At 39.0% G+C, this 21,635-nt stretch overlaps 1 protein-coding gene across 4 annotated transcripts in view; it reads right to left on the bottom strand.

Annotated features, from left to right (window-relative positions):
- Positions 1 to 1,622: 1,622 nt before the first annotated feature.
- Positions 1,623 to 21,635, bottom strand: part of pawr (PRKC, apoptosis, WT1, regulator) — a 69,050-nt gene continuing 49,037 nt past the window's right edge. The window contains exons 3-8 of one of the 4 annotated variants that reach the window (XM_084111495.1): positions 21,154 to 21,182; positions 12,677 to 12,767; positions 9,355 to 9,459; positions 9,047 to 9,096; positions 4,647 to 4,712; positions 1,623 to 2,790 (exon numbers count right to left, since the gene is read on the bottom strand). In XM_084111495.1, the coding sequence (XP_083967621.1) occupies positions 4,658 to 4,712; positions 9,047 to 9,096; positions 9,355 to 9,459; positions 12,677 to 12,767; positions 21,154 to 21,182 (330 nt within the window). In that variant the 3' untranslated portion in view covers positions 1,623 to 2,790; positions 4,647 to 4,657. The remainder of the gene's footprint in view (positions 2,791 to 4,646; positions 4,713 to 9,046; positions 9,097 to 9,354; positions 9,460 to 12,676; positions 12,768 to 21,153; positions 21,183 to 21,635) is intronic. The other 3 variants (XM_084111494.1, XM_084111493.1, XM_084111496.1) reach the window with 3 other exon arrangements.

Genomic DNA, 21,635 nt, shown 5'->3' with positions numbered 1-21,635 from the left:
GTGTACTGTATGTCCATCAACAAACCGATGTGAATTATTGCCATACACACATGTGGGAACTGTATCATTAACTGTATCAACTAACGTGAATGACTGATGTAATATTGAAGTTAGTAAAACAAGTCTTGGTCCATCCTTTATCAATACTCAAAGTAGTAAGAATGCATTAAATTTATCTGCATTAATGGACACAATTGTAGGTGGAATAGTGTATTATGTATTATTGAACACCCGGTAAGATACATCAATTAAAATTATAATATCACCTGCTGCTAGTATGCAATAAACGCAGCTGTTCAGCACAAAAGTAAACACTGAAATATTTACAAGTCATCCAAGTGTGTGAACGATCATAAGTTTATTTGCAACTTCTATCAGTCATGTGACCATGAGGGTGTCTGCTGTGTCAGTCCGACTCTTGATTCACAAAGCTAGTGTTCAGAGTGTTAAAACAGAAAATCGATTTGGTGATACCTGAAATAAATAATGAATCAATTAAAATTAATTTAATTTAATTCCATCAAATTTGAATGGCTCTTAACGAGGGTGTAGGACTCACGATGCAGTGAATTTAGCGTGAGCTTCCATCATTTTTATGACCACGGTCTGTGTACTTAAGCAACAAATAGTTGTAAAGGTGGAGGAATGTTAAAAGTTCAGTAATGTGTTTGCGTCTCCACTCTTCCCAGAAGAATCCACATGGCTCTTTCTCCATAAAAATGCTAATCCAGACGCACGTCTGTCCTGGAGCAGCAAAGTGGGGGAGATGAAGCAATTACTAAAGCATTAGCGCGATAGCAGACGTTCCTCTTGGGGTGAGGGCTCTAATGACCACAGAGGCGTCGCTTTATTAATATGCAGGAGTCCCTGCATCCTCTAGATAGCAAAGCCTTCTGCTCGGTAGCCTCTGATTGGTTTTATGAATGCTTCACGATTTCCCGCGGCGCCAATCTGGGCCTGTTCTATTCACAGAGGACTGAAATCACACAGCGGGAGACGCTGGGTGAATGTTGTAAAAAGTGTCAAGATGATGTCAGGATCAAAGTTTAGCCAAAAATCAAGATAAAGCAATTCTACTTTGCATACACAGTAAACAAAACAAAAACTTGTGACAGAGGTGATTCTCAAATTTCATGCAATTTTAAAGGATAGTTCACCCAAAAATGAAAATGGTCATTATTTAATCATGTTGTTCCAATTATGACTAAAAAAAATTCTTATATTTTGAGTAATGTTTGTTTCTTTTGTACGTTTTTGTCCATACAATGCAAGTCAAGTCAGTGGTCACCAAAATTGTTCGGTCCTGGTTTGCTTGGAGTTCACACTGTCAAGTTTGTTAAGACTAAACCTAAAGGAATTGTAATGGGTAAATTGTCAACGTAAATCCTATGACTAGAAAACCCAGAAATGCATGAGCATTCTGTCCTTTTTAGGATGGCTTCTTGTGACTCGTCCTGTTTTTGGTTTGTTTCGATGTCTTTGGTCCATGTTGCGTTCGTATTTCAGTCGAACAGCACTAGAGTCCTTTTGGACTCACCTTTTTAAAGGGTCTCAGTCTGCGTGCTCGGTGCACACCAGGGTTTGGATGGCAGCGTTCACACTTATTCAAAACAAACCGCACAAACAGAGCAATCGCACCAGTTTATTTGAATCAAACCAAACATGCCAAGTGTGAACACACCCGACATGAAGGCCAGTAAATGACGTCAGAAGAGGTATAGATTTTATAATGCCGTCCATTTGGTTAGAAATAAATATGGTTAGAAATACAATCAATGCATAAGGCAGAAATTGATTAATAAAAAATAAAAAATTGCATGAAAGATTTTTATGCAAACTTTTATTCAATCTTCTGTACATGCATTACGTAAAGCAATGGGAAACAGATATCTTCCACCCCTATAGTAAAAACAAAAACAAATGATACCCCCTTAAATCACTTTGCACAATACATGTCATTAGCACTGTAGATTAGCTCAATATAGATAAGAACCCCAAAATGGTGAGCAAACAATTGCAGTTTATAAATGTCATATCGCGTCCTTTACGGGGCTACAAGAGGCCCCACGAACACGCTTAACGTCTCCAAACGGGTCTGATTAATTGAAAACACGCAGCAGCAGCCTAGGCTACGAGTCACGCTAACCATACATGATGAAAAGCTACAGCTATTGATACCACGAGTTTAAACCACATGTAAACATTTGAACAGCGTGTAAAATGATCAGACAATAACAGATAATATATTCATTACAGCATTTGCAAGCTTCAAGCCGGAGACCTATTCATAACGTCACACTCAAGGCCGAAGCGCCGAAAAGAAAAACGGGAAGGTCGCAGACGTGACGGAGTTGCACCAAGTACCGCCAACCGCCAGGGAGGATCGGTTACCCAGTTTAAAACGAGGCCACAAGTTGAGATGCAGGCTACTGTCTTAACAGGCACTTTTTGGGACTCATTTCCATGGGGGGGGTAATAGAATTTTTGACAAAGGCAATTGTAATAGAAAAGGAATTTGGTGCCACACCACGTACATTCAAACGCATTTCCTCTTTTCGTTGTCTTGCATAAGCCTCAAAAGGACAGTCAGAGTAGCCTATGTACACGCACATTTACATTAAATAGAGGGCAAGTTCTTCCGGTTGAAGAGGGAGGCCTCGAGAGACGCAGACTCCATTTCAGCCGTCCTCGGGTCACCGGGTTCTACCTGGTGAGTTGGCCGACCACTTTGAGCAAGGTCTTATTTTCCTGTTTTAGCTGCTCGTTCTCGTCTTCAATATCATCCAGATCCTGAAAAGGTTAGAAACGTAGAGAGAGAGAGAGGATTACTTTATTTTCCATCACAAAAGAAAGGAAGCTATGATAGCAGGCCATTTTTTCAAAGCGTAACACGCCATCTAATAATGCCGTTCTCACGAAACACAAGGGAGAAATGGATTGTAATAGAGTTGGTTGTTGTTAGGGTGTCACAAACAATATGGTATTTGTAGTCTAAGAACGTACAAAACCGAAATATGTTCTAAAATTGTTATCAGTATTGAGATACTGTTAAATGTTTAAAAGATGCTCTTTAATATGGAATTAAATGCGCGAGTGCCTTTGTTGGAGGTGTTAGGAGGATGCGTTTGCTGGTTCAATACGCAAGTGTTTTTACAAAACAACTGCTGTAAATCGGTGAGGGAAAGGTCATTTGCGCTTCACAATCTTTGTAGGCAATGGCATTTTCCCCTTGTACACTATTACAAGTAGGGGGTGTCAATTGGCAAATTCCCATGAATTTAAATTAAAATGAATAATCAATTAATCATTTACCTTATACTGAAAGATGCGTATATTGCAGTGGCATACAGATATCGGCATGATGGTGTGTTTATGCCACTCAAAAAAGCAGTTGTTTTATTTACTCAAAATAATAGGATTGAAAAATGAATCAGTGTGATTTGTGATAGTGTGCTATAGTTTTCTTGCACTATATTATAAGTGTTCTGAAGCCATTCTATAGTACAATGTGAGGTAGAAATGAATATTTAAGTCATTAAATTCAAGTCCATGTAAAATCTTCCCTCCGCTGCGGCTGTCAGTCATTCTCCATTCAGTATTCAACAGCGCGTCACGTTAGGTTACGACAGTCAACGCGATGAACATGAAGATAAAGGTCATAAAACAGCTTTATCTTGCTGGACTTTATTGCTGTACCTTAATCATGTTACTTTCTACCGGGTGTCTGTTAGATCAAAACACTGGAGTAGAAAGTGCTATAATTGTTGTTCACGCGCACAGTAACTGAAATTTAAAACTGTAAAAAAAAAAGGCGCAATAAACTATTGCATAGATAGATACTGTATAATACACTACGCATCATTATGTCTTTCCTTTGTGCTTTGAACTTTTCAATGTGGACTGGAAGCGCTGTGAGCCTTTCATATTATAATACTTGTGCACAATGAAAGATTATTAATAGCCTTTCTTGTTCTGTCCTATCTATCATATGTTGCTGCCTCATTAAACAGCAGCGCTATACATTTAAAAGATGTCTTCATTTTATTTGTAACGTTTTACCAGATTTAGTGCTACACTTTTGTTCCCCACTAAATAATGTTTTTTTCAGTAAATGTTCAGATTTTATCCAATTATTGTGCACTCGTGATTTTTCAAGAGTAACTTTTACTGCAGAATTATCCACTAACTTAGTTTACAGTAGCTTTTTTGTCATAGATTATGATGATTTGATTTGTTGTTTTTCTTTATAATGAAGTTGTCTGTATTTAGTAGATTGTGTTTAACACACAAACTAGTGATTAGCAGTTCAACACACAGAGTTATAGAAATTGTAGTTGATTTAAAAAGAAACTGCGCTGGTATCGGATCGGTATCGGTCGATACTCTGAATTTTTGGTATGGGATCGGTTCTGAAAAAACGGTATCGGTGCATCCCTAGATTAAATGTGTGTGAATGACCTCAGTCTCTCAACAGTGTTAGGCAGCAGTCTACTAATAGCAAAGCTGTAAGTTGAACTGCTTCAATAAAAGCGATGTTAGCAGGATTAATAATCACAAATGTGACATCAGCACAATCGTGCAGTTGCAATAAAAGAAGCTGTGGCCTCGTCAAAAGATCTGACAAGAAAGCGACAACTTTAATTTACAGTTTCCTTGGTCAGTAACGATGACGGACAGTCAGTGGAATGACTTTCGCCACACTTTTTGGAGATCTGAAGTAAAAAGAAAGGGTGAAAAGGTGTTAAACTGGAGAAATATGTACACGACTATGGAAATTTGCAAGAATACAGTGATTATTATAATAGCTATCAGATGTAGTGTTTTTTTTACAAGGAAATATGTAACGGCTTGTACACTCTGGGACAAAGTCAATAATTACACGTTTGCGTACAGAGTGCGGTTGAAGCGTTTCCTCTGTCGTTGTAAATGCTATTCTGGCAGAGACATGGAGTAGACTAGTCAATTACACGCAGCATAGGTTGCGCTGTAAAGTGGAGTTCATCAGCCAAATCAATGGCAGGCTTGTGAAAGTTGTACAACGGCAGTATACAGGGCCATCAGTATCAGGAGAGAACAGGTTTGGCAGTGTCAGGAGAGAACAGTTCTCTTGGTGTCTTTTGTTGTCGAGTGGCGTAAAGAGGAATTTGTCTTTTTCATTGGAGTCTAAGTGTGAGTGACCTTTTCACATCTGTTCCTGGAAGCTTTGTTTACAGTGCATTTATGTGCGTATGCATTTATTTGTTCATATTTATTTCCAATGAATCTTGTTAGCATATGTACCTTACAGTAAAGGGACAAGACAGCCACATCAGGCAAACCTTTGAGCGGTCTAGCAACGACACAACAGACTGTATTTGTTGGCGCTGTCGAAGCCGTTTGTGTTGGAATCAAACGAGAGAACAGACTGCAATCTAAGACAAAGACAACAGCTCTGACATAAAAGGGTCAGAACACCTACTGGGTTTGTTCCCTGCTGTAGGACTAAAAGTAGAGCGGCTTTCTAATGCTGAGCTGGCCCATGATGGAGAGGTAAGGATATTGAAGTGGACTGCTGGATGAGTGGAATTTGGGATTGTTGAAAAGTGGGGAATAAGTCATAAGAATGAATCAGTAGCCAGGAGAAAATAAATATATATATAATTTTTTGTTGTTGTTGTTTTTGTAATGCATGTGTAGTGAATAAGGCAAGTCAAATTTGCAATTATATGTAATAATAATGTTGAATGCACAGCTGTGATGCAATGAAAATGAGTGTGGCAGTTTGTTGATGTGTATTATGAAAAAGATTCTATAGCAAGTATAAGAACAGAGCCCTGTGTGTGAGTGAGAGAGAAAGTCCCCTCAAATAAGGAAGTGAAATGAGGCAAAAACAAGGCAACACTTCTTATTGTGAGTGACACTTTATTAGAGTTCTCATGAATAAAGCAGCACAGTAACAGTTCCTGGGGTCCTGGAGTGACACACCCAGGGCAGCGGATAGGGCTGCATAGAAACGAGCTGATGAGTGGCGTCAGGTGTGGGGTGAGAAGCGTTGGTGTAGGAAGGTAGGTTGTAACGCATAGCTGTGTGCTATTGGTTGACGAGGCGTCAGGCAGGTGCGGGACAAGGAGCAAAGAAGTATCTGAGGTGCAGCATTCCTGTAGCGGCAGCGGAAGCCATCGTGTGAAGACCGGCTCGTGTCAAGACCTGCGACTCTACCTGCGCGACACAACCGAGAGGGGCAACCGAGGGGGACCGAAGGGATACACACTTCTTGCCTACTTCTTTAAGCTACACCCATCAAGACTCTGCAGCAGGTATGGGACACTAATATTTGAGGACTAAGCTTCAGGAAACACGCAATAAAGTACTACCATAACAGCTTGTGGACAATCTTCCTAACGTGCTTCCAGCAACAAGAAGTCCTTGTGCTCTTTCTGAACACAACCACGTGACCATAGTCAGGATGGCCAAACTTGTCTCCACCACACACATGCCTACAACTTTCTATAGTATGCCTACTAACACTGGGATTATCCCCTCCAGGTGTCTTGGATTGTGGTTGGTGCTAACCCCAGGTTTGGACACTTCTGCCATATGCAGAAAGCTACACATCACACTACTCAACAAACATGAGCAATTCTTGCTTTATTACTACTCTACATGGCATTCATTACTTAAATTATTTATCCATTCCTCACTCCATGACAATATCACAACCATACATACACTAAAACACTATACAAACAGCCACCAGCTACATTTGCTTGGAGAAATGGAGCCACAATAACACATCACACTTCACCTGAATGAATTTAGATAAAAGCATCTTCAACACTTTAAGTAACTAACTCCTTACCAGCTACTTTACACGTCACCACCAAACAAGCCATTCAACATTTAATTCTTCCTAATTCACACACACAACACAGCAAAAACACAATATAAATATGGATTACCACTGTAAAGACACTGACTACTACCATATACATCTTAGACAACCCACAGAAACAACAAATAAAATCAGACAAACTGCCTCAAACAACACGTACAATGTCACCTCACATCATCAAACACACCTTAACTACATTCCCAAAGTCACCTGATTGTCAACATGACAATCAACTGATTTTTTTTCACACACAATTCAATTCTTTTCTTATTCAATTCAATTCTTATTCAAGGAGAGAAGCCAATGCTTTCACAGTTTCATGCCATCGGGCACATTAAGAGACCAATCGCTGACACCGCACTGTGAAAGCACAATGGAAAACCATGACTCAGACATTATTACAATCTTTCAGCTCTGCATTAATACAGACGCTGGAAAAGGCACACCTTTGCTTACAAGCTTCTACAATTAAGTAGCATCATCATTACAGCTACTGCACACGCATTTCAAGTATAAAGATGACCTCTCATAAACTTGCACATCAACCTTTAATGCGTTTGTGATGGAAAAACCGTTAATGACAGTGTCGTGTTAAACTGTCTGTGAAATTACATTACTAAACCTTGACCTCGTTTGCCACGAGAAGGACCTTCCTAACGCTACGTCTTGCTACTTGATTGGCGCTGTGTGCTCGTAAATGCAAGTGTTCGCTTAGCCTGCGCCCGACGCATGTTCAAAGAGTCCGTCCAGTTTCAGTCTCATATCTATCCCCGCAGGACACTGTGACTCCATAATGTTCGTCAAATTTCCAATCTGGCCCAATGCGGTGGCGGCCGCTTCACATTAAACACTTGCAGCGTGAAACACACTGACACCATTTCTTACCCTAAAGCAGGGGTGCCCAACCCTGCTCCTGCCGACTGTCCTGCACAGTTCATCTCCAACCCTAATCAAACACACCTGCCTTTAATTTTCATGTGATTCTGAAGACCTTAATTGGTTGCTTCAGGTGTGTTTGATTAGGGTTGGAGATAAACTCTGCAGGACAGTCGATCGGCAGGAGCAGGGTTGGGCACCCCTGCCCTAAAGCAAATGATCGTTCTAATCTTCCGCTAAACCACAAAGCACCTTTACGATATAGAGCTGACTGCTGCGAGATGGCGACGTGGTCGTTTGCTAATAGTTTGCAAACGCGGCTGTTTGGGGACAGAAAACAAGCTTGACGCAATGCAAAATACCTGCAAAATCAACAGAGGAGACGTCCCAGTGCTGCCAGGTGCCTTAGTGTATACCGTGACATGTTAGCAGATGTCCATAAGCAGAGTAAACAAGTGCAACGCTGTGTGCTTGTGGTGCTTTTAATTACCACTCCTTAATGGGACACTCTGTGTGACAAACATTTATGCCACATGACAACTTTTTAAATCTCACATCAGCACAACAGTGCTTTCAATTTTTAGGATAAAAAAAAACAAAGATTTTTTCTTTTAGCATTACCACTTTAGATGATACATTCAATAAATATATTAACTTGCCATCAATTGCACTGAGGGAACCAAATGAACTTGGCTACTTTGGTAGGTTATAGTGTTTGATGTTTTGTGCAAATCTTCAGCATCAAACACAGCCTCGAGTGAGTGCTGGCCTACGTCACTGTTTTAGAAACAAATCAAAATGTGTATTACCTCTTTGAGTAATGCACTGTTTGGACCTTTTCAAAACTATTTGCTGCTTTAAAAACCTAGGTTAAATGGTGAGCTTTCACTTTATTGCAATTTGTATACCTGCCAATACATAGTCAAAGACAATGAGGTTGTCCTGTACTACTTCTAACTGACATGCCATATTTGAGGCCGTTCATTTCAAAATTCGCAGCTGAGAGCAGGTGTGGGAATGATGATACTGATGTGTGTGCGGGAAGCGGGACAAAGAAATGACCCGTGGAACTCTGGATAAAATGTTAGAAGATACATAATGTTATTCGTCTATTGTGCAACAAAAAGTTTGGATTTTATTTTGGTTGTATGCAACGGCAAGGGAAAGTACCTTTCTTTTGCCTACTGCAACAAATGCAACAAGTTGAAGCATTGTGTGTGTGGGGGAATTGCAAGAAATTGCCTATGACACCTGAGCAACACAGAGTCATATCGAAAAAGCACTGAAAAATACACGTACATCTCTACCTGAGGGATTTTGCTGGCAGGGGGTGGGCCAAAATGTAAAAGCTGCAGCCGGGAGCAGAAACAAATAAAACTTATTTTTAGCAGGAACGAAACATAGATTCCACGCATACCTCTACTATGCACCGTTATTTTAGGTTAAGCCCAAGCAAAATGTTCTAGGAGCATGTGCAATCAGCTTATAAATTGTCATTTACTCAAAACACAAATGAAATGCCTATGTGGTTATCGGACAGAAAATGAAAATTACTAGGACAGATAGCGCCGTCTCTGGCCACGTGCACATGTTATGAGGCTTCTCACCCTGTTTAGCAGGTCGATCTCCTCCTTCAGCTTAATGATCAGCTCATCCTTGTCTTGATGGGCTTTCAGCAGGCGACCGTTCTCCTGTCTCTCCAAGGACAGCTCCTGTGAACACACAATTCTGTCAGATCCAAAGCCTTGTGCGCATCTCACAATGTGTCAACACGGCATGGTGACAGACTGCCCTGGACTTCTTTGGACAGTTTTTATTTTTATTTTTTATTTTTACTTTAAATCAAGGTGTCTTGCATCCAAAACTTCTCATTTTCTTTAAAATCATCCCAATTTTTATTATTTTATCTGACTAACAATTAAAGGGTTAGTTCACCCAAAAATGAAAATTCTGTCAGTAATTATTCACCCTCATGTTGTTCCAACCCCGTAAGACTTTCGCTCATCTTCGGAACACAAATTAAGATCTTTTTTGATTAAATCTGAGAGCTGGATCACTCCTCCATAGGCTTCTAAGACATTATAACTTGCTGGCCCAGAAAATGTATTAAAGACATCATTAATATAGTCCAAGTGACTACAGTGGCTCAATCTTAAGTTTATAAAGCGACGAGAATACTTTTTGTGCGCAAAAATAAATAAAAAATAACTACTTTATTCCACTATTCATTTCCTTCTCTCTGGGCCTCGAGTTTTTTCACGTAGTGTTTTAGCGCAGCGCGTCTGTGTTGCACGTCACACGCATCACACACATGACCAGCGTCGGCCAATAGTGAGCCTACGTATGACGTGCAACACAGATGCGCTGCACAGTTACACTACGTGAAAAAACTCGGGGCCCAGAGAGAAGGAAATTAATAGTGGAATAAAGTCGTTATTTTTTATTTATTTTTGCGCACAAAAAGTATTCTCGTCGCTTTATAAACTTAAGATTGAGCCACTGTAGTCACTTGGACTATATTAACAATGTCTTTAATGCATTTTCTGGGCCAGCAAGTTATAACGTCTTAGAAGCCTATGGAGGAGTGATCCAGCACTCAGATTTAATCAAAAATATCTTAATTTGTGTTCCGAAGATGAGCGAAGGTCTTACGGGGTTGGAACGACATGAGGGTGAGTAATTACTGACAGAATTTTCATTTTTGGGTGAACTAACCCTTTAACATCATGTGTGACTGGTTGCTGAATACCTGATATGTAAATATGGGTGATTGTCATTATCTCCAAATTATTTCCTATAAATGGACAATATTTTAATTTAGATTTATTTTTCAAAAGTAATGCTTCACATTATTATTATTATTATAAAATAATAGTTTACAATAGTAAATGTATTAACTAACATGAACTAACCATGAGCAATACATTTGTTACAGTATTTCTTAATCTTTGTTAACGTTAGCTAATAAAAATCCAGCTGTTCATGTTGGTTCACAGTGCATTAATGTTAACAAATACAACTTTTGATTTTAATAATCTATTAGTAAAGGTTGAAATTAACATTCATTAAGATTAATAAATGGTGTAGAAGTGCAGTTCATTATTAGTTCATGTTAACTAATGTAATGTTACCAAATGAAACCTTATGGTAAAGTGTTACTATTATTATTATTATTATTATTATTATTATTAAAGGGGTCATAAACTGATTTTTTTTTATAATGTTCTCTGAGGTCCACTTATTATTTTATCAAGATTTTAACATCCAAAAACATCATTTAGAAGTAATTGGCTATTTTTTACCCTGTTTTGGACCCTCTCTTTAATACACTCAGTTTTGATAAGCGTGCCGCATTCAAGACAGGGAACTTGGGACGTAAATGCCAACTGCTATGATTGGATAACAGTTTTGCTTATTATAATCATTTTCCACATCCCTGCCATTACACTTGTAGAATTGTCATCATTTTCTTACATTGTCAATTGCAGTGTTGTAATATAAAACGTGTTGAAAGTTGGAAACGTGTTGTAATGACAGAAGCTCACCGAAGCTTTTATTCAAGATGACAGCGAATGGCTTAGATCAAAACAATAACAAAAGCAGCATTCTAGTGCTTTCCTCCGTATGAACCCTGCAACACTACAAATATAAATACTCAGTAGGTATTGCTGTCGGACCAAATATTGTCAGCGGTGCATTGTCTTTTCTTTTCGGTCTCTGAAAAGCCTGCGCCAGACGGTGTCTTGTTGAAAAGAATTCCATGTAAAATAAAGCAAACAAACGAATTGACACGATCTGAGACTTTGTAATCAAAGTCAATGCAAAGACTGTGTTTTTCCACAATTTGCCACTGCACAATGTCTTGTAATCCTCAGAGGCATTTTGTTGCTGGAGTAATCCTGTGTTTGCATCTCTGGTATCTACTATTACATGACATGCGTGAATCTGTAGGCGGGGCTAAAGAGGAAATGATGTTGTCATGAAGTTGTCATGAAGATGAAGTATGATTTCTCAATTCATGACCCCTTTAAACATAAATGAGTATGTAGTGTTGGTTTTGTGTGCAGTATAGATAGACGTATTGCATTTCATTCATTACAATTTTGTCACATCGAGCACAGATAGGATATGCACTTTTATTCAAAACAAAAAATGCAATTCTGTTGCCCGTGTCTCATAGAGTTTTCACGCTATCAATCCTTCCCGTAACAAACGCTCATCCTCCGTCGGATCTAGATGTAAGAGCACCTGAACATATGTTCCTACATCCTCTCAAAGACATTCATATTTATGACTGTTTGACGCGTGACAATAAAACGGCACCTCTCGTGTAGGGCCTACGCATGTCTGGGTGACTACAGACATTCCTCTCACGATCGTGTTGTCTTAATGTGCTGATCTCAAGGTCTCGAGGAAAAATCTGAAACCAATTAAATTGAAGGTTATTACAGAGCTGTCGTGCTGAGAAATATATGTGAAACCACTGCAAGATAAGGTGCTAAAAAAAACAAGTCTCACTGGCTTTGGACATTGACCCCATGCTGAAATGAAAATGTAATATCACTCTGAACAGTATGTGACCGTGAGTTCGAGTGGGTTCCAGGTTTGAAAGTATGGTGACATTTGAGAGTGAGCTGCACAGAGTTCGGTCACGTGGCGTTTCATAAAAACAGTGCGGACGGAGATGTCTTCCAGAGAAAGGTCAGGACTGCGCCGTGAGAACTTACGCGCCAGTGATTTAGGATCGACCCAAAGATAGCAGAAAGACTTCTTAAACCCACTGAAATGTTGAAAAAAAAATGTACACTACATGTGTAGTTTAAGGCAAACATTTTGCTTCAAGGATACAAAGTCTTTGAGAACAAGACTGTGAAAACCTGTAGGTGAGACATGCCGTTCCATCTTAACGGTGGACGTACACAAACGTACCCTCTCTAGCTCCTCTATCCTTCTTTCCAGGGCTGTGGGCGCGACGCCGCTGCCTTCCCGTCCGTGTCGATGGCGATGTCTGTCTTCGTCGCTGGACACACAAAAACACAATTTTCAATGCAAAACCATCACTAATGCAAATGGTACTTGTTTTAGCTCCAACATCTAAACGAATGCATCTTTCTTTTGAACGTGCCAAGTACGGTACAAAACAAACTAAAAGGGGTCGTGCTTTTTGACGCTGAAATAGCATTTTAGAACAGTGTGCCCAGTTCGTGACTCGCTGCCAATGGTACCGTACGCCTCTAATGGAGGCGCTTCTTAAAAGCTTAAATAAAAAAACAGGTGCGCACCTTTTCATTCAACGGTCTGGTTACAAAAGATGCCTGGCTGAAACATCTTTTCTTCAAAAAAATTTCTCTTTTAAAATGACACTTCAAACTTTTTCTACCATAATGGCTTGGAAAGTGCGTCATTTATTTCGTAGGAGCGGAAATAAGAAAACTGAAGCAGTAAATTATCAGAGTATGAAAAGCCTTTTATGGCACAGTAGAAGGCATTAGAGCAATGCTCTTTCATTAGTGAGGAGAACAGACCTGCTTCTTACAGGACTGAGCCTTGGGACACTGCTGTGCAGCTAGTCAAAGAAAAGGGAGACACAAAAAAGAATATCTGTATTTTTTCATTTGTTTCCACTTCAGCATCTCTCTCTCTCTCTCTCTCTTTACCAAGGCCAGACACTCCGGGAATTTTCATGTGGAACTTATTTTAACCAGGTTCATTTAAATAATTACATATGTGGAAACCTTAGAGAGAATTCCTTTGTAATATTTTACTCTTTCGGCTGATAACCTCACCGGGAATCAAATTATTGGGCCATCTTTTTGTTTCAGAGTGTTCTGAATGAGGGCTGCCTGTACATTCCACAAAAGCGGGAGGAAAAGAAACTGGCAAGTGTAGGAAACTGTTGTTATCTTGAAACAATTTTTAAATTTGTAATCCCAAATTGCGTTTTTTACAATTCACATTGTTTTGGTGCAGCTTTGCAGTATATTGTGATATTTATCAATTATTGTGGAAAAAAATAGTTAATTTGTGGTACAAGTCCATAATTAGTTTCTCTAGTCCTTAAGTCGTAATTACGTGTGGAATAAAATAGTCAAGAGAAGCGCATTATGGGTAATTAACGTAACACATTAACCCCATCCTGATCCAATCAAATCTACATGAATAAAACCGTGTCCGTCCAACATCGTTTGGAAAGACAAAACAGGAGCTAGATGAGTTGCGAATGCAGTTGTTTTGAAGCAAGCGTTCAGATATGCGGCCAATCCCAAGTTAATAAAGGACAGAGCCCTGCTTAAGAGAACCTGTCATTTTACATTTCAAACACTTACATTTCACAGCTACAAGAAAAAAGAACTCAAAAATGTCTTTGAAATTGCTGTGAAATCAGCTGTGAAAGTGACAAACGCAACACTGGCCCTACAGAAATATCCCGCTCTGATTGGAACTAGCTTCAATCGCCTCACCTCCGTCTTCTAAAGCCTCACTTCAACCTCAAACTCGCAGACATGCTGATGGGGGCTCTGGCCCCCGTAATATTAACATTCACTGAGGTCTGGTTGGGCCATCGTCGTTCAGGCACTGAAAGATCATTTGCCGGATCAAATATTCGCCACAGTTATTTTCTTTTGACGGACGGTCGTTCCAATCCTCCAGCTAATGAGGAGGTACGGTCAAGTGCTTCATACTGTATAATGAGGATATTCAGGTCAAACGTACAGAATGAAGCCGATGCTTATGAACCAAAACTATTTAGTTAATACAAGCATCATCACTATTATTAATATTATTGCTCATTCTTGGGATTACAGATTTGAACAAACCCCTAAGAGTAATTCCTCCAGCAATTTTTGTGTGTATTTTGCATTACTTTAAAGTGATCAAACTCTGCTAACACATGATAATAATGGACCTGCGCCATGTCTAGAGACGTTTTCAGGTAGGCTCTTTTCATTTTATTTCTTCTTCATGACAAAGAAACCACCTTACAACCACCTAGAACACCCCAGCAACCACAAAGTAATGTCCTGGCCACAAGCTAGCATAGTGGCGACAAGTTATTTTCTTCTGAATGTAAAACTGTACTTTCAAAACTGCAATTGGTCCTGACATCTTACAAAGATGACGCAGCTGTTATTCAACACTGAAGACAACAAAAAAAGTAGAACAATAATAATAATAATAATAATAATAAAGGAAACCCTAAACGAAAAGGTCCAGTAATGCGTCCAGATAAGGTGTGTGATGTATTTTGCCGTGCCTCTATCAGTGTAGGGTAGTCTGAATCTGATAGACTCGGAGAACAGAGCAGATGTCCAATCTGAATGTTCATGTCCTGGGAATGTAACAGCCACTCTGTTGCATTAGTCCCCTGTGGAGAGGAAACGGGAGGAGGCAGAGGTAATGATCTGCTCCTGGAAAACCAGCAGGGGTAGGTGTGTGTGTGCGTGCGTGTGTGTGTGTGTGAGTGAGTGAGTGAGTGAGTGAAAGAGAGAGAGAGAGGGGTATAGAAGTCAACACTAAATATGTTGGCCATACTAGCTGGCAGCAGTTTTAATTCATTCTGAAAACATTTCTATAGAACTGTGTCCATTCCTCAAGAATAAACTTTTGGTTAGTACTGAACTAACCATAGTAAGACGTATTTGCCTTGTCTCTGAAACATTAAATATGGCAGTGGGACTGTAATTTAATGTGATGGTTAGCCTTCTCCTCTTATTCTGATTCACTGTGAGTGTGTATGTAGCGGTCTCAGCTGCTTGTTCTGCCGCCCACCTGTCGTGCCGGCTGCGGCAGAGCCCTGAGTGTTCGAGTGCGAGTGTCGGGGCAGAAAGATGGGCGACTAATCAAACGGCCAGACTGAGCTTCAGATGGGCTTTTGTCTGCATCACCCTGGAACCAGTGTGCAAAATGTACAAGTCCAAGCGATTGTAAACTGGGAGGTCTGATTCATTTAGTAAATCAGTTAGTTCATTTAAATGAACTAGCTCAACTAATTGGAATTGACTGAATTGAATTGATTACTTTATTATCCCCTTGGGGAAATTTTGTTGCTTGTGTTTCAACATGTGTACATACAAAGATCAACAAAAATAAATAAATAGTATATATATATACTAAACACACAAACAAAAAAAAATAAAAATAAAAAATATAGCTGCGAGCAGCGATTACGGGCCCAAGCCGGTGGCACCGCAACCCCGGTGCCTTTAGTTACCTAAAGGCACCGGGGTGGCGGTACCGCCGGCTTGGGCCCTCCATCGCTGCTCGCAGCTATATATATATATATATATATATATATATATATATATATATATATATATATATATATATACACATACATACATACACACACATACATATATATGTATATATATATATATATATATATATATATATATATATATATATATTATTGTTCAAAAGTTTGGGGTCAGTAAGATTTTTAATGTTTTTAGGAGAAGTCTCTTCTGCTCACCAAGGCTGCATTTATTGATTAAAAATACAAACAAAAACAGTAATATTGTGAAATATTATTCCAATTTAAAACAGCTGTTTTCAATTTTTAAATATTTTACATAGTAATTCATTTCTGTGATCAAAGTTGAGTTTTCAGCATCATTACTCCAGTCTTCAGTGTCACATGATCCTTCAGAAATCATACTAATATGATGATTGATGCTCAATAAATATTCATTATTATTTTCAATGTTGAAAACAGTTGTGTACAGATTTTTTTTTTCAAAATGCTTTGATGAATGTTAAGTTCAAAAGAACAGCATATATTTCAAATATATATATTTTTAACATTATAAATGTCTTTACTGTAACTGTTGATCAGTTTAACTCATCCTTCATAAATAAAAGTACTGATTTATTTTATTTATTTCCCCCAAAAATAAAATTGTAATTATTACTAACCCAAAACTTTTGAGCGGTAGTGTTTAACGTTACAAAAGCTTTAGATTTCAGATAAATGCTGTTCTTTTGAACTTTCTATTCATCAAAGACTGTACACAACTGTTTTCGACATTTAAAATAATAATGAATGTTTCTTGAGTATCAATCATCATATTAGAATAATTTCTGAAGGATCATGTGACAGTGACGACTGGAGTAATGATGCTGAAAACTCAGCTTTGATCACAGGAATAAATAACAGTTTAAAATATATTAAAATAGAAAGCAGCCGTTTTAAATTGGAATAATATTTTACAATATTACTGTTTTTGTTTGTATTTTTAATCAAATAAATGCAGCCTTGGTGAGCAGAAGAAACTTCTCTGTTATGTGCGCGCCACAGACTGCACGCACGTCCGCTTAGAGTTCCGCCTTTTGCCTTCCGTCAATATTACGTTATTAGAAAAATATTTTTTTAGAGAATCGATTTTTTGACATTTGTGAATCGATTCAGAATCGTCCACGTCCGCATCGCGATGCATCTAAGAATACATTTTTTCTCCCACCCCTAGATTTCATACAACAGGTTAATAAACAGTTACAATTAAGTCACTTACATTTTAGATTCAATGTTGACTGTTTTTGTTCTGTTTCAGCAGCGAAAATAGTTAAACAAAGATCACGGCAGAACCATCACGTGTTTTCTCATAACTGAACGATTCAGCATTTTTAACGAATCGGTTGACTCAAAGATTGAATGATCAATCCATAAACATCTGTCTTAATCATGATCGACTCATTCGAACGAATCGTTTGAACGAATGAATCAATGACTCGCTTATTAAGATGGATGCCTGGCGACACCTAATGGCGGTTTAGTGTTGTTTAAAAGCATCATTCTTTCCCACGTGTGTGATTTGTGTGTGCAACATTATCATTATTTTTCTTTCACTATTATATTAGCGATTTAAAAGCACCCACTCGTGTCACACGTCGATTAACCGGTGGGAAAATATCCTCAGACACATACCTAATAAATGTATATTTAAATACAATATTGGCCTACCTGGTAAAAAGTTTTATATACTATTTTGATGTCCTTTTGGACACAAGAGGGCAGTATAGCCCTATGTTTGCTTTTTTGTTGAACCAAATAGCACTAAATAGCCTGTTTTAACTTTTTCATTCTTCTTGAATTGCAAAAACAGAATAAAATGGGTTTAGTTGTGATATTTGTATTCTTTTATATAGAAATAAATGGTATATAATTACATTTTTAGAAGATTTTTAGTGTTTCCTTTTTGGACATTACTTTAATCCCTCGCCATAACAAAACCATTTGAGATATTTATTATCCATTCACAATTTAGCATATTTAATGTAGTTTCATCATGTTGAAAAAGTTTGGTACGAATAAAATAAATAGTTTAAGAGGAGTGGCTAAAAATTCAGAGGCTGATTTTGCAAAAAAATTCACATTCAGACCAAAATATCTGACTTCCTGATGGCCAGAGCTATTGAATGTAAATTAGAAAGTTGTCCGGCTTGATGAGAACAATATACAAACTGTTTTTTCTTTACTGTAGTTAAAACTAACCCCCCCACTTTTGTCAAAAGCATGTTGAAAGTGACACACTTCCTGCTGCCAGTTGGTGGCGCTATAACTTTGACTCACAATAGCTACATCCATCTGATCGGCCTCTTACCACGAACACACTGCTGAAGTTTCATCAAGATCAGTTAATGTATGCAGAAGTTATTCCACTTCCGTGTTTCTCTTTTCTCGCCATAAATTCGATTCCTCGCCACAGCCAAACCGTTCGAGATATCAAAAATCCGTCCGCAATTTAGCATCCTCAAAGTCTTGACTACATGCACACCGAGTTTGAAGGGGACACGGTGAATTTTCTAGGAGGAGTATTTCACATTCCACAGCAAGCGTTTTCCAAACAACCCATAATAGCCGACTTCCTGTTGGGCTGGCGTAAAACTTGACGGGGGTAAAGTTGTTCGGCCCGATGAGATCTATATGTGTACCGAGTTTCATATTAATTCATGCAAGCGTGTTTGATATATGGATCAAGTTTTAGAACCCCGTTCAAGGGGGCGCTGTTGAGCCCCCCAGCCACGCCCGGGTACCAGCTTCAGCCCGGCCCTGATGGCCGTGGGTTCTGACCTGTGTGCAAAGTTTCAAGAGTTTTTGAGCACGTTAAGGACCCCAAAAGCCCCTGAAACCTTGATTAACAATATAAAAGCAATAGTCAAATCCCCCCCTCCCCTCACACACACACAGACACAGAGAGAGGGAGAGAAAATTCTTCAGAAAATCCACATTCAAACCAAAATATCTCTCTTCCTGTTGGTCGGAGATGGTTCATGTAAATTAGAAAGTTGTCCGTCTTGATGAGAACAATACACATACCAAGTTTTGTGATTCTAGGAAAAACTAAGCCCCCATTTTTGACTAAAGGTGGCGCTACTGAGCCATTCCACCACGCCCGTTTCTGAAACTTTGCACATGTCTACGGGCTAATAAATGTGATGTGTCTGTTGAGTTTCATGCAATTTCAAGTATGTTAAGAGTCTCAAAAGCATCAAAAAATAATATTAAAGTTTGATGCGTTGCCACGGCAACAGTATCTAAGATATCAATAATCCTTTCACAGGTTTACATCTGCCGTGTGTCTACATTGTACGCATAAAGTTTGAAGCAAATCGGGTAAAAATAAGACACTGATTTCAAAGCATTTTGAAAGTGATGTACTTCCTGCTGCCTGTTGGTGGCGCTATAACTTTGACTCACAATAGTCACATCCATGTGATCGGCCTCTTACAACGAACACACTGCTGAAGTTTCATCAAGATCAGTTAATGTATGCAGAAGTTATAACACACTTCCTGTTTCATTTTTTCGCCATAAATTTGTTTCCTCGCCACGGCCAAACCGTTCGAGATATCAAAAATCCGTCCGCAATTTAGCATCCTCAATGTCTTGACTTCATGCACACCGAGTTTGGAGGCGAATCGATGAATTCCCTAGGAGGAGTACATTAAATTCCACAGCATGCGTTTCCAAACAACGCTAAATAGCCAACTTCCTGTTTGGCTGGCGTAAAACTTAGAGCACGAAAGTTGTTCGGCCCAATGAGATCTATATGTGTACCGAGTTTCATATTATTACATGCAAGCGTGTTTGATTTATGGACACGTGTTTGGATCCCGTTCCAGGGGGCGCTGTCGAGCCCCCCTGCCACGCCCGGGTACCAGCTTCAGTCCGGCCCTGATGGCCGCGGGTTCTGACGTGTGTGCAAAATTTCAAGAGTTTTCGAGCATGTTAAGGGCCCCAAAAGTGCCCGAAAGGTTGACAAAATAATAATAATAATAATAATAATAATAATAATAATAATAATCCTACCGAAAACAATAGGGCCTTCGCCCTTTCAGGGCTTGGGCCCTAATTATCATCAGTAAACACCAACACTACCTTTCATTTAACAATTTTACTGCCTGTGCCAGGAAGGATTTTTTCCCCCCTATTTTTAAAAATTGCTGGCATCCTAAATTGGATGGCTTTTTCACTCAAAAGTCTTCAGAAGTCAACATTTAAACAAGATTTGAACATATATTTTCTGTGAAGGTTGCTGAGGTGTTCTGACCGGTCATTAACATGCTGGTTGCTATTGCTAACACGCCATTGCTACCAGTCCAAGTTATGAGATCCCACCCAAGTCTCTATGATATTCTGCTTTTTAGATGATACAGTGAGGATGCAATTATGGCAAATTAAATCCCATTTCATGGAATTACTTCTAAACTTTTCCCTTACAGTTGAGTGAATTTCTAACCTTTTTATGTGAGAATTCAAAACATTATTTTAAAGGAATTGGTTTAAAGAACAATTTGTTTGTGAATTTAACCTCAATTGCTGTAAACTGTATCATAAATTGAATGTGACACTTGGAAATATTTAAGAAAAATAGACATTGTTGGGGTAGGAAGTGTTTACGTGAGAGGTGACACAAGTGGGTATTTCTTTGTCAAACTTGAACAGTGTTTGGTTTGGGGTGAATCGTAGGGAAAAACTTAGGGTCTACAAGTTTTAACTTCCTGGAACTTTTCTCTCAAATTTGTCTGATCAGCTTGATACAAACAGTCCACTTGTATAATTCAAGTGGAAACAAATTCAGTCCTGACGTTGCTGCCGACTGAGAGAACGAAAGCTCCTGGCAGTCTCACAATGGCTCTGAAAATGAGTCCAGTTAAGCCATGCTGTCACAGGCTTTAAATCCCTTTCTTCTGACAAGACACATTTTCTTCAGCAGTTTCGCTAAGGCAAATTTTTAAGCCAGGAGAATTTTTGTACATCTGACAGAAGCCACCAGATGAGTGAATGGTACAGAGCTGCGGTCAACGGCTAAAACGGTTTAATCCCTTCGATCTGCCTCTGTGCAACGCAGTGCTGAAACAACGCATTTCACCCGCTGACAGATATTGGATGCAGTCAGACTCACCTCTTATGACTTCTGGATCTCGGAGTGTCCTGAAAAAGAAAAAGAGGCAAAAGAATGAGAAAAACTGAAAAGAGACAGATAGACCTAAATACAGATACACACACAAAACACAAACCCACACACAAAAGCCTCCCAATAGCTTCTTTTGGCCTTTGCACGGTATAACTCTATTCATACGCCCCTTTCTGAGGTACAAACCAGAAAAAAAATAATCCAAAAACAATAAATCCAGGCACCAACTCACTCAGTGTCAGCGCTGAATGTTTCAGTTGTGTTTTCTCCAAAGAAGCGCATCAAAACAAGTTCCATCACTGTGACGGCCTACAGGTTATGATTCTCAAACTCTCACTAAATGCTGCTGTCTACCTCATACCTAACACTTACAGACCAGTATGTTCCAGGAACACATAATTCTGTTTATTATAATGTTTATCAGTTATTTTTAACGTCCAGCACAATTTGTAGTTTTACAATATAAAAAT

The sequence above is a fragment of the Abramis brama genome (assembly GCF_963993115.1).
Source record: "Abramis brama genome assembly, chromosome: 4".
NCBI classification, from domain to species: Eukaryota; Metazoa; Chordata; class Actinopteri; order Cypriniformes; family Leuciscidae; genus Abramis; species Abramis brama.
The sequence above is the reverse complement of the archived record's forward strand: the minus strand, read 5'-3'. Positions and strand labels throughout refer to the sequence as shown.